The following is a 13,672-nucleotide window of genomic DNA, read 5'->3' as shown; positions in this document are numbered from 1 at the left end:
AAGTGATTGAGAGCTAAGTTGAGAAGCACAAGTACGTCAGCACAGGGGAGCAACTAGGCGCATAATGAGTAGCATACTGGACACTTTGCTTTATCATTGAACTGGTTACTCCTGTCATCTAATAATCATAACCGTATCTATAGACTCCCAAGATAGCCCAAACTTCCCCAGCAGTCTATCGCAGTGAAACGGAAAACAGCCAAAAGACAATAATGGACCAACTACAGTATATTGGTATTAGCCAAAAACCATGCGACTTCTACAGAAGTCGACCAGCTATGAGGCACGGCTCCAGCACGACTACTACAGCAGTCAACTACAGTGAAAAGGTTAACATCTGATCATATAACAAAGAGAGGCTTTTTTTTTTTTTGCAAGTCATTGAATGATCCATCACCTGAATAAGCACACTGTAGTTTAAAAACATTGATTGTATCCATTATATGGCACATTTATCTATGGACTGCTTGTGGTGAAGTTGTGTGACCTGCCACTACTATGCAGATGAGATGTCTGCCATCTCAGGTCATGGCTCACTGCCAGATCTTTTTATGTTTATGGTTCTCGTGAATCTGCTGCTTTCACACTCACATCACTTTTGTGGTCTTCCTGTATGAGCAGCAGTGCTGCGGTTAGGAAATCTATCTTCTTATCATCTGTCCCTATTGACATTAACACTCTGAGGCATAGTGACTCTTGGAGAAAGGTTTACAGCTTGTGGTTGCTTGGCTACTTTATAGCCCTTTATTTATACACCTAACATGAGAGTTCAGAAGGCATTGCCAGGCCTTAGAATCCTACTCAATCTGCATTTGTTTGTCATACCCTGCTTTCCCTTCATGGTGTTGCAATTTTCAGAAAAAGGATTGTACTTACTTATTTTCTTTTCAAGCTTGAAAAATATTAGATAGTAAGTTTTCAACAATTTGCCATTAGGACCAAGTCATCAGCATCGGCTGGCTGCTTTCTACATTTCCACCTAACTAAATTTCTCCAGTCAAATTTCCAGAAAATGATGAACAGCAGAAGAGGAACACATTTACATTAAACAAAGAACTTTTCCATCAATTCTCACTGCTGTCTGGTTTCCTATAATAAGTTACTGTTAGTTTGGTCAACATGACTTTTTCCAGGGGAAACCCATTCCGAAAAGTTCTTTGCCTGAGATTAAGAGTCCAGGTTGTCATGAAAGAGAATTAGTACCCTTTGATGTTAGTCTTGCGACTCTTCTCCAGATAGCAACGACTGTAAGCAGTGCGGACGAGTGTTGGCCGAACTGGAACACATCGACGATGAAGCTGATGGAGCAGGCATCAACTTTGTCAAAATTGATGACAAACAGTTTGCAAAGGAGCTTGGAGTATTTGCCTTGCCTGCAGTCCTCTTTTTTAAGATGACCTCAAAGGAACCAGTTATTTATGCAGGTCAGTTTGATAGTCACATAGGTCTAGACATATTATTGATGTATATTTTATGTATATTGAAATATTTTCTTAGTTCTCTTGTGTGTTAGTAATTGCTAGCAGGAGATGGATACTGCTTCTTATCTTTATGATTCTAACCTTTAAGAATCATTGAAATAAGAATGGAGTGTTTGTCCCCCATGCACTTGTTTTCTTGTCACTATTTTGAGAGCATTTGTAGCATACAGATATGTCTGGACTGGATAACCCTCCAAGTGATACGTAAAAACCTCTTAAGTGATAAGCGACTGTAACCTCTTAGTACATGTTTCTTTTAAAAATTCATAAAAAATACAAAATGACAGTAAAATATATCATATTACATATCTTTTTGTTCAGTATAAACTAGAGCATGTGATTATGTAATAATATTGGGTACACACCTTGATTCCTTTTTTTGGGGGGTGGTGAATTACAATTTTTCACTTTTGAAAAAAACAATGTTTCAATTTTCACTGTACGTAGCTTTAAAACTATAAAAGACCGAAACAAAAGGTAAATGTATAAAATGTTCACCATTTAGTTAGCAACAAAAGAATTAGGGTACATATTTACAGTAAAACTAAAGAAGAGAAAGTTATGTACAAAAAAACCCAAACTATGTACATCTTCTCTTCGGGCATAATTCTTTACTTCGAGTCACTTGCAAGAGTTTTTCTTTTCCTCCCCTTTACTATGGGCCTGTAGAAGTGTTTCAACTTATGGTAGCAAGTAGGATGACTGCCACAATTACACTTAGGGCACCAGAATTTGCTTCGCTTTCTTTTTATCATCCTCGTTTTCCGACGAGTCGCCACTCAAAGAAACTGCTTTTGGTATTTCATCACCTGGCAAATCACTATCATCACTGAAAACATAATTTTCATAATCTTTCTCTAACATATCCCGAATATTGTCAGAACAACATGGATCGCACATTTTAGTTTATTGAAACACTAACCAATCAAGTAGAACAACATTAGAACACTGCCATGCGGTGTGGCGCTTCGAGCGACCGTTGCTAAGATTTGTTTTAGACAGTACATAAAACAAAAAAACCTATTCGATAATTCAGCTAGATGAATCGAAATAGCCAATGAACTTAACTATTGATTAGTGCAAAGTTCGACGATATTCATTAAATGGTTGCCCAGCAACACGGCTCTGAAGAAATGAGTCGTTAATAACGACTTTATCATTTCACAAAGGCATAAATGAGTCGTTATTAAAGACTCATATCACTTGGAGGGTTAAACATACTAATATGGAGTTTCGAGTGGGTAAATAATAATAGGGAACACATGAAAGAATGTGCAATGTGTGTCATAAGACAGTGATACCAAGTTGGTTTCTGTTGTATACATTGTTGGTTGTAGGCAGTCACATTATTGTCATCCATGTAGCACTGGTGAGAAGGAGTCTTGACGTGTGCGTGTTTTCAAATGTGTTGCTAATATTCTTAATGTTGAATGTATGGGGAGGAGTTATGTATGTTTACATCAACATGAGGTATGAGTTGCCTTGTCATTTTGCCCTCTGGCTACTACTTCTTGACTGTGCCACATTTGAAAATGTGCATTGTCTCATGTCAGACTGCCTACAACCGAGTGTGCATGCAGCAGAAGTGGGTACCGGTATTGTTTCACTAAAATTTAAATACTTAGTATCACTACTTCAGTGCTTACTGAAGCACATTCTTTATGCCCCTTCAGTTAGTCAGAAGATAATTGCTTGGGCAATCCTGTAGACAATGAAGAGATGATATCTATCATTTTTGAAAGTTCTGTCTGTCTGTCTGTCCGTCTGTCATTCTGTTCAAATCGAATAAACACAAAAAGCAGTAATTAGTTTATATTGAAATTTTCCAGTATTAAAGTGAAAACATCAGAATTTTCTCTCATTTGATTTATTTGACCTGATCCTGTAGGCCTATTGATTATCTGAACTCTTACAACAAGATAATTTATTGCAATCCTCTTATTCAATACAATTGTATTCCTATCTTGTAAGAGTAGAACCATCAATATGGAATGAAGTTCATAACCTGTAATGTAATTGATTACCTGATCCTGCAATGATTAAGAGGGATGGTACACAAGGCAGTACTATTGGTCCTTTATATTTTCCTACACATATATAAATAAATTATATGAGTAAAGAACTGCAGTCACAGATAAGCCTTTTTTGCAGATGTACAGAGTAATAAATAATTTAGAGCTTGTGAGCAACTGCATTAAAACCTTGATGATCTTGTATGCTGGACACTAGAAAGCAGTACTGGTATGATAGTAAACAGAGTGAAAAGTCAGGTTGTAAGTTTTACTAAGAGGAAAAGTCCTCTCACTTTTAATTACCATCAATTACATTACAGGCTATGAACTTCATTCTATATTGGCAGTTGAACTCTTACAAAGTAGGAATACAATTGTGTTGAATAAGAGGATTGTGATAAATCATTTTGTTGTAAGAGTTCGAATAATCAATACAGGATCAGATCAGATAAATTAAATGGAGATCACTCTAATTATCTAGGTGTTAGTATAAGGAATGATCTTCAGTGAGGTAATCCCAATAATGAGGTTGTAAATAAAGTTTACTTATCTCTTCATAAGGTTATAAGGGTATTTAGAGCTTGTAAGTATATAAAAGAGAAGGCATACAAATCTCTGGTAAGATCCCCACTAGAGTATAGTCCCAGTGTATGGGATCCACACCAGGATTACTTGATACGAGAACTGGAAAATTTTCAAAGGAAAGCAGCACGATTTGTTCTGGATGATTTCCAACAAAAGAGAAATGTTATGAGAATGTTGCAAACTTAGGGCTGGAAAGACTTGGGAGTAAGAAGGCGAGCTGCTTGACTAAGTGGTATGTTCTGAACTGTCAGTGGAGAGATGGCATGGAGTAACATTAGTAGACGAATAAGCTTGGTTTTAAAAGTAGGTGGCATCACAATATGATGATGAAGCTGGAATTCAAGAGGACAAATTAGGGCAAATACTTGTTTATAAGAAGAGTTAGGGATTGGAGTAATTTACCAAGGGAGATGTCAATAAATTTACAAGACCTTTGATATCATTTAAGAAGAGACCGGGCAAACAATTGATGGAATCTACCACCTGGGTGACAGCTTAAATTCAGATCAGTGGTAACTGATCGACTATCTCACTCCATTTCATAGGAACTGATAATGTTCTTAACCTTGAGAATACCACCTCTCGGCCAGTGAACAGCAAACAGTTGCCTCGCAGGCAACCAGTACCTCACCCAGTTCATCTGATGGTTTCTTGCTGACAATACCACAGCTGATGCGAGAGTGAGCATGAATCTTTACATTTGTGCAGGAAATCTATATATATATATATATATATATATATATATATATATATATATATATATATATAAAATCAGAGTTTTGTCTGTACATTGCTCAGAATTTGAAAAGAATGGTATTTCTGTATCGATCATGTCCACAGTAACAAGTAAATGCACTTTTTACTTTTCCGTAATTTCTGTCTGTCTGTCTGTCTGTCTGTCTGTCTGTCTGTCTGTCTGTCTGTCTGTCTGTCTGTCTGTCTGTCTGTCTGTCTGTCTGTCTGTCTGTCTGTCTGTCTGTCTGTCTGTCTGTCTGTACACGCATCACTAGAAAACGGCTAAAGAAAACTTAATGAAAATTGGTATGCAAAGTTGGGGAATAAGTTGCTACAATCTAGGACATAAATAATTTTATTCACACTGAGTGAAATGGTAGTTTAGGGGAAGACCTAAAACTTAATTTTCAAATATTTATATTATTAGTGGTTCTATCTTAATAAAAATTGGTATACAAAGTTGGGGAATAAAACACCACAATCTAGGCTATAAATAATTTTATTCATGCTGAGTGATATGGTAGTTTAGGGGAAGGCCTAAAACTTAATTCTTAAATATTTACATTATTAGTGGTCCTATCTCATTGAAAATTGGTATGCAAAGTTGGAGAATGAGCCACTACAATCTATGCTACAAATCATTTAATTGACGCTGAATAAAATGATAGTTTAGTGGAAGGCGTAAAATTTAATTCTCGAATATTTATATTATTAGTGGTCGTACTGATAAATACTACATAACCAAAGTTATATAGAATTAAATTTCTGCCCATTTATATCTTATACATTTTTACCGTACTGGCTATGATAACACAGATATTTATGAATTTGTATTTTTGTTGCTAAGTCCATATCAACGCTGAGCCACGAGAAAATGGGTTAACAGAATTTAATGAAAATTGGTATATAGAGTCGGGGAATAAGAAACTACAGTCTAAGCTAGGGGAAGGCGCCTAAAATATAATTTTTAAATACCTATGTTTTTGATCCTATCTAAAAGTACTACATAACAAAAGTTATAGAGAATACAATTTCTGGTCATTTATGTTTTATTCAGTTTTCATGTACTGACTATAATAATAGTGTATTTCAGAGTGGAAGGAAAACTAAATGTGAAGGCCTACAATATCAAAAGCGCATAACATTGATCAACAATAACATTACATTGAACATTGTTTGTTGTGATGTTCTTTGTCTCTTATGCTGCCTCTCAACTCCGGTAGATGGGATTACTGCTGTGTACCAAGTATAACAGTCTGACTGAATATTGGAGGGAAATAGCCGGGGAGTTAGAAAACTTTCTTCTTTAGCATGCCATTCCTCTGGTTCATACATTTTCTGATACAGCTGGTCCATAAGACACTGATTTGTCATCGTATTCCAGCTATTCGATCTCTACTCTGACGCGCTGTTTTGAATGAGCAGTAGGCATACTTAAGGCAGAGGCTCACTTAGTAGAGTAGTAGTAGTATAGTCTGGTCTAGAATAACAATTAGGGCTATTCCAAATTATAGCACCATAATTCATTAAATAACTCAAAATTCAACCCTGAAAAGAGCTGTTTCTTAAGAAAAGCTTCTTCCTCTTCTTTTTTAATTAAACTCTACATTCATTTAATTCCAAATTAGCAGTGAAGAGGGGATTTCTCCTCTGGCTTGGAGGAAACATTTGCCTCTAAGTTAGATAGATTCTTCCGCTGCCAGTGTAGTGAATTGATACTTTCAGACTCATCGGGGTACTCCTAGGAAACGGATTAGTAAGAGGGCATAGTTTTCGCCCTGGGAGTCACCACTATTCGACCCCCTCCATGCAGAAAAGGGACGAAGAGTGTTCACGGCTCATGGCAGCCTGCGGCCTGGTCATTCCAGTTTTGGAACTTTGGACTGTTAGATTGGCAGCTTAGTCCTGTTTGTTAAAAGTGAGAAAATGTGTGGTTTTTCATTTGATCAAATATTTCATATGAAAGCATTGCTTTTAATCACTCCATTCCTACTGACATCATTGTAATGTATGTTCATTTCAGTTGGGAAAACAACTAAGACAGTCTTTTTGTGGATGTAAAAAGGCAGGTGGACAGTGCATGTCTACCATTATAATGAAAGCTCCCCAATCTGATTGTGACTGATGGTATGCAAGCGGGTCTACCATTACAGTGAAAATTCCTTAACTTTGTCTTCATATGAGAAAAGATGTTTGGTGACTTCCCCGGCACTTTTCTAGGGTAACGTTAAGAGCTATGCAATTTCATACAATCTTGCTCACAACGTGTACACTACCTAACCTAGAATTCTGTATACAATGTGGAATTCCGTAGTGAAGCATGGGTACATCAGCTAGTATTACCAATAAAACTACCAATGTCTTCAATGAAGAAGTTCAGAAACCATTTAAGTCTAAATGGTCTTTCCTCAATTGATTAATTTAGACCTAGGTTAGATTGGATCTCATCATTTTTCATGTGATCAATTCGTGTTTTTTGGAGGGCAGTTCTAATAAATTTCATTTCACAGGGTTGAATCCTACTACAATCCTTTGATGTGTGCAGGTTTCCTGATAATATGTAATGATGGGAATGAAATATGACTTGTACAGGATCATTTTTGTTTTTTGTGGGACCTCCTCATCCCATAGCAAGTGTCTAACGAAAGAGCCTTTGGTTACTATGTTTGTTATTTCTATCTCAGCTCTATTATTACTAGCCATTATGCTTTCTAAATATCTGAATTGGTGTACTACTTCAGCTTGGTGGTACTGTAGTTTTATGTTGCATTCGGTATTATATCTGCTGATTTTCACTGCTACTATTTTTGATGGGTTCTATTTCATTCCATAACCATCAAACTTCTTACACCATGCATTCAGATTATTTTGCACTCCCTCCTCCATTTCATCCCATATTGCCACATTGCCTGCAAACACCAGAGCCTGAAGATCTTTATTACCCTTTCCTTTTAGTTCCTTTAAAATGGTATCCATAACTGCTATGAATAGGAGAGGTGATAAGGCATTTCCCTGCTACACTCCTTTGGTTGCATTGAACCATTCAGAGTGACCATTTCCAATACTGAAACAGCTTTTGCAATTAGTATATAGCATTCAGATCTTCCTAATAAGGTTCTTCGGTACACCAAGTTTTCTAAGACTTTTCCAAATAGTTGATTTAGGAACATTATCATACACCTTTTCAAGGTCCATAAACACCAGGTCATTTCCTATTTCCCAGTGTTTCTCAGGTGCTTAGTAATAAGAGAAATCTTTTGATCAGTGTATAAATTTAGATTTTGGAACTAGGAAAAAATTTGTGATGTCATTTGTGTGGAGTGTGTTGTTGTATGGATGTGAATCTTGAAAAATCAGAGATCAGGATTGGAAATGATTGGAAGCATTTGAGATGTGCATCTGATGATGAATGCTGTGGATTAAATGGAAAGAAAAGAGAACAAACAAAAGCCATCTGCAAGAAATTCAAGGGAAGAGAGAACTGATGCTAACTATACAGAGAAGAAGAGTTAAATTCACTGGCCACATCTTGTGACACAATACTTTTCTTCCCAATTAGCTGGAAGGAAAATCATGGGGAAGAAAGGCAGAGGAAAAATTTCCTCCAAGACTTGACACACAATCTTCATTATTGTTCTCATTATAAAATGAAACAAGGAGCAGCGGACAGAGAACAATGTCTACCAACCATTGTTGTTGATGATGATGATGATGATGATGATGACGACGACGATGAAAATTTACTTTACGTCCCACTGACACAGATAGGCTTGTGATGGGGTAGGAAATGGCCAGGAGTGGGAAAGGAGTGACCGTGGACTTAATTAAGATACAGCCCGAGCATTTGCATGGTGTGAAAATAGGAAACCACTGAAAATAATCTTCAGGGCTGCCAACAGTAGGGTTTGAACCTACTATCTCCTGAATCTAAGCTGATAGTTACATGACCCAAACTGTGTAGGTACTTGCTCGGTCTCTGGTAAGACCACAATTAGAGTCTGGTTCCAGTGTATGGGACCCGCACCAGGTTTACTTGATCGAGAACTGGAAAATAACCAAAGAAAAGCAGCCCAGTATGTTCTGTGTTATTTTCGAGAAAAGAGTAGTGTTACAAAAATGTTGCAAGCTTTCAGTGGAGACATGGAATGACATTAGTAGATGAATAAGATTGAATGGTGTTTTTAAAAGTATGAAAGATCATTATATGAAGATAAAATTGTGATTCAAGAGGATAAATTGGGTCAAATATTCAGTTAGAGGAAGAGCAGTTAGGAACTGGAATAATGTACCAATGGAGATGTTCAATATATTTCCAAATTCTTTGCAATTATTTAAGACTTGGTAAACAGTAGATAGGCAATCTGCAACTTGGGGAGATCAGTGGTGACTATTTGATGATACTGAAGAGGAAGTTAAATTATTTTCTATGTTCTTTGATTGCAGGAGATTTGTACAATGAGGACCAGATTCTGAGTTGGTTATTGACACAGAAGGATCCTTCAGGAGATGTCATTGAGGATGTTGAGGGAGATGAACTCTTTGAAATGATTGATAATGCTCGCTCCTTGGCAGTCTATTTCTGTGAGTATCTTTGTAAATAATGTACATAAACTGTAACAGAGTTATAGGTCAGAGTGGGAAGAGTGAGTATCATCCTTGTACACAGCTGTCTTCCTTGTCAGCCCCTGATAACCTTGTTTCTGAATCCCATCTTCACCACAAGGGTGCCCATCAGTGCTCAGATCTTCAGTCTTGATGTGGCGACTGTAGAATAAGGAGACAAAAGACAAAGACGAATACAAATCATAAAAGACTAGAAACACAGGACAAGAAATGGATGTAAAAGAATTGGGATCTCCTCTTATCCTCACCCAACATTCATTCATTCATTTACATGGCAGGGCTCAGGCTATGAATGGTAATGTGTACTCTATTATGCGGTCTTACATGGTAAGTCATTGCTCTCCACTTGCTTCCTAGACTATTATGCCAAATCATATAATTATACACCTGCATAAACATAATATACTGAGCTTTATAAGTAATTCACATTAAAAGTCAATTTAATATAATTTAAAGTAAACATAAAATGTAATTTAACTGAAATTTAAATTATCATAAAAATAATTTTAAAATTATTAAATGAATGTACAGTATTTACTATTATTAAAAATAAATCTCAAAAAATTTAAACTATAATGTTACTAATCTTACATTTACATTTTACTTATTTAATAATTAACATTTGAAGGTGCTTCTTAGTGTAATTATTCTCAATGTAGGTGTAAAATTTCCAGCACGTTCTTCTGAATAGCTTTAGGTTACTTTCAAGATCTTTTTCCAGAAAGCCCCAAAGTCATTATCAGGCATGCGTCTAACCTCACTGTAAACACTCTATAAACTCACTCAGTATAAACCATACCAACCTTCTGGCTCTTTTCCCTGTGAACAAGCTCCTATTCACATGCACATAGTACCACTTTTATCAGCATCATCATCAACAAACTTTTCCCTAAACAAGGTCGTCATGACTGTACTTTAACATAATCTACCAGCTTCAGTGCAGCTTTCTACAGTAGCTAAACATATATGTGGCCACTGCAGTATCTTACATCCTCCTGCCCACATGCACACCCAGCACCCTCTCTCCCTCCTGTCATTCTTAGAGATTCAATTGGTGCTCAGATCCAGGGAAACACTCAATCTTAAGATTAGATAACTGCTCCTTTTTCCCATTCCCTTGTCTGTCTCTCCCCAGCCCCTCCCCTCAGCCCACTCTCCCTCACCTCACATAGCATCTGCATCATTATTCTATCCTCCACTGGTGACGGCTGCAGCTGAAAATTTTGGAACCATGTTTTTCTTTTATTGTACTCTATTACACCATCCTAGATGGTAAGTCACTGCTCTCCATCTGCATCCTAGACTTACATGTGCACCACAATCATTGTATCCAGCTGCTCTCCAATGTGGTTAGAATTCAAATAGTCTCAACAGCTCCAGTTTTCCTCTTTCCTAATCCAACACATGCCAGATGGTATTCAGAGCAATCACTCACTCTGTCAGTGATTGCACACTGTTGCCTTTCCCCTTTAATGACTTTACAAATCAGACTTTTATAGATGATTTAATCTTGTACAGTACATAGAAGTAAACAATGTATAAATATGTGTTAAAACAGAAATCCGGAATGGGATGACAATGTTGAAAAGAGTTGAACAAGTGGTTTGGGGAACAAGACATGTGTACAGTAGGCTTAGGAACAGATCAAATTTGAACATAAATTTAGATATTTAGGGGTCACATTAGGAAACTGCACACAATAATGAAAAACTTAAATGAGTAAGGAGGGGAATAAAAGAAATTACATACTTAACATTTGTTAGAGCTGAACTGCAGTAAATATCAGGAGTGCAGAACTCATATCAAGATTTGTTGATAAGAGAACGGGAAGGAGTACAGCTAGGTATGTAACAAAAGACCACTGAACCACTACCAGTGTCAGTAAAGGACACATGTACAGAGGAAGGGGCTTGGGAGGATACTGGGAAGAGCAAAGACTGAAGGGGTTCATAGAGGTAGGCTTGATCATGGTAAATCATAAATCAATGAGGGAAATATTTATTTGTGGGAAGGAGGAAATAAAATGGGACTGTTTATCAGAGGACAACTTCAGGCCCTCCTCATGCTTTCAAAGATAGAATGAGGATATGACAAGAAAATGTAAGAGCTCAGCAGGAAACCAGAGAATGAGTAATGTTAAATTTTATATCGTGGATTATGTAAATGTGTATATGTTTTTCCATTTCCTTTATTGCTTTTTTAATTCCTAATGATTTTGCCATCAGGGAAAATGCTTCACTAACAACTAATTATTCTGATTGATTGATTGATTGATTGATTGATTGATTGATTGATTGATTGATTGATTGATTGATTGATTGATTGATTGATTGATTGATTGATTGATTGATTGATTGATTGATTGATTGATTGATTGATTGATTGATTGATTGATTGATTGATTGATTGATTGATTGATTGATTGATTGATTGCATGTTTATTCATTACTTCACTTTGCCAACAGCACTGGTTCCCCTCTATTCCTTCCTCCACTGGTGACTGCACTCTCCTTTTCAGAATGCCTGTAAATCTTTGCATGGCATATGGACTAAAAATATCTTGATAGCCATTGCTCTCATTCTTTCCTTGCTTATGCTTTGGTACAACTACTATTTTCATCCAGTCAAAAGATACCTCAAGCGTAATTTCATTACTATTATAATTGTTTTTACAATTTATTAGAAATTATTGTCTACTGGGGAGGTTTTCAAAATATTCATTCCATTTAAGCAGCAATATCCTGGGATCTGCAATGAGCTCATCAGAAAAAAAAAGAAGACCCACATTTCCAGTTTCTCACCCTTTGTAAATTTCTTTATTACCTACCCTAGTCCTTCCAAGTTACTGATGTCAAAGACCCTCGCCTATCCCTGTTTCATCATTAAAATGTGGCATCATACAGTATATATGTATATTATATATTTTATTTTTGTTGAAGAATTCATATCACCTCTGAGATTGTAAGCAATATGCGGTAGTCCTATGTAAAAGCAGATCCCCGAGTGAATGTACAGATTTAACTTACATATAAGTGATCCTTTTATCCTGTACAGTGAATGCTGAGATCCCACTCAAGTCCTTGCCAGGTATTCCTTTCCTTTTCATCATGTCTTTTTCCCTGTTCTTTTGCCCAAGCATCTGATTGTGAGATTCAGAAGTTTTGATTGTACAGAGTAATATTATCCTACAAGAAGACACAGTTTCTTACCAAATGACTGTAACTTTGGCCAAACTGAAAATAAATGAATAAACAAGGCACTGCAGATGTTTGATATTGTAAAATGTATGGCTGAGTATGAGGCTGTGGAGATCAAACAGACTATCCCCAACATTTCTCCAAAATATTCAAGAGAAATCCAAGCAAAAAAAAAAAAAATGTAAGGATGGTCCAACTGAAAAATTCTTTATATAGGCCTATCAGAAAGTAGAGTGATACAATATTTGGTATCTCACAGAATTGTTCTTGTGAGTGAGCCATTTTAACTTCCAGAAACTAAATATACCTGCAGTGAACTGAAGTACAACTCACCCTTGTCCCTCAAAAAAGTAAAAGCGATAGGGCTTGCAATACTGTGTATATTGAAGGACAACAGAATATTTGACCTTTATTATTTCTTTATATATCTTGTATATATTTATAGTCTGTGTCAAAAGGGAAGCATTTTGGCCTGAAAATTGTCCAACCAAGTTGCTGTTACATCATTGCACTCTCCCACTCACTCAATGTGCTGTGCTGCTCAAAATAATTCACTGCATTAAATGCAGTATTACTTCCACCAGGCCACAGTGTTTCTGTTTCATAACTATAAGTGTAACAGTAACCGCTTACGTTTGACACAGACTAGTTTTGTTATTTTTTACATCCTGAAAGTCAATAAACCCCTAACTCCATCAATGTCTAATTAAATGTTTAGCAATACAGCAGATATTTAGGTTTGGTTGTATTTCCTTGATACAAAAAGTACTTTTAGACAATATGAATACAAAGTGATAATATTTCAGACTAGTCAAAGACATGAACAGTTTTTCTCTCTTCTGTGACATTTAGTTTATTGGAATTAGAGTATTTTTGATTTTGCTAATTCAATTCTTTCTTCCCCTCCCCTATGCTTGATAACATTGCCACAACAAGCTTTCAGAGAGTCCTTTCTATTCTCTGGTTTCACTGCTTGCATCCAACTCTCTTCAGCTGTTTCTTTTCAAATATTAACTTGTAAATAGATATTTGCTTCCTA

At 36.3% G+C, this 13,672-nt stretch overlaps 1 protein-coding gene across 4 annotated transcripts in view; it reads left to right on the top strand.

Moving 5' to 3' along the window:
• Positions 1 to 13,672, top strand: part of hlk (hulk) — a 369,077-nt gene that overhangs the window by 293,502 nt on the left and 61,903 nt on the right. For all 4 annotated transcript variants that reach the window (XM_067136216.2, XM_068225214.1, XM_067136215.2 and 1 more), the window contains 2 exons: positions 1,236 to 1,424; positions 9,257 to 9,394. In XM_067136216.2, coding sequence (XP_066992317.1) covers positions 1,236 to 1,424; positions 9,257 to 9,394 — 327 coding nt within the window. The remainder of the gene's footprint in view (positions 1 to 1,235; positions 1,425 to 9,256; positions 9,395 to 13,672) is intronic.

The sequence above is a fragment of the Anabrus simplex genome, chromosome 1 (assembly GCF_040414725.1).
Source record: "Anabrus simplex isolate iqAnaSimp1 chromosome 1, ASM4041472v1, whole genome shotgun sequence".
Classification (NCBI taxonomy): domain Eukaryota; kingdom Metazoa; phylum Arthropoda; class Insecta; order Orthoptera; family Tettigoniidae; genus Anabrus; species Anabrus simplex.
The sequence above is the reverse complement of the archived record's forward strand: the minus strand, read 5'-3'. Positions and strand labels throughout refer to the sequence as shown.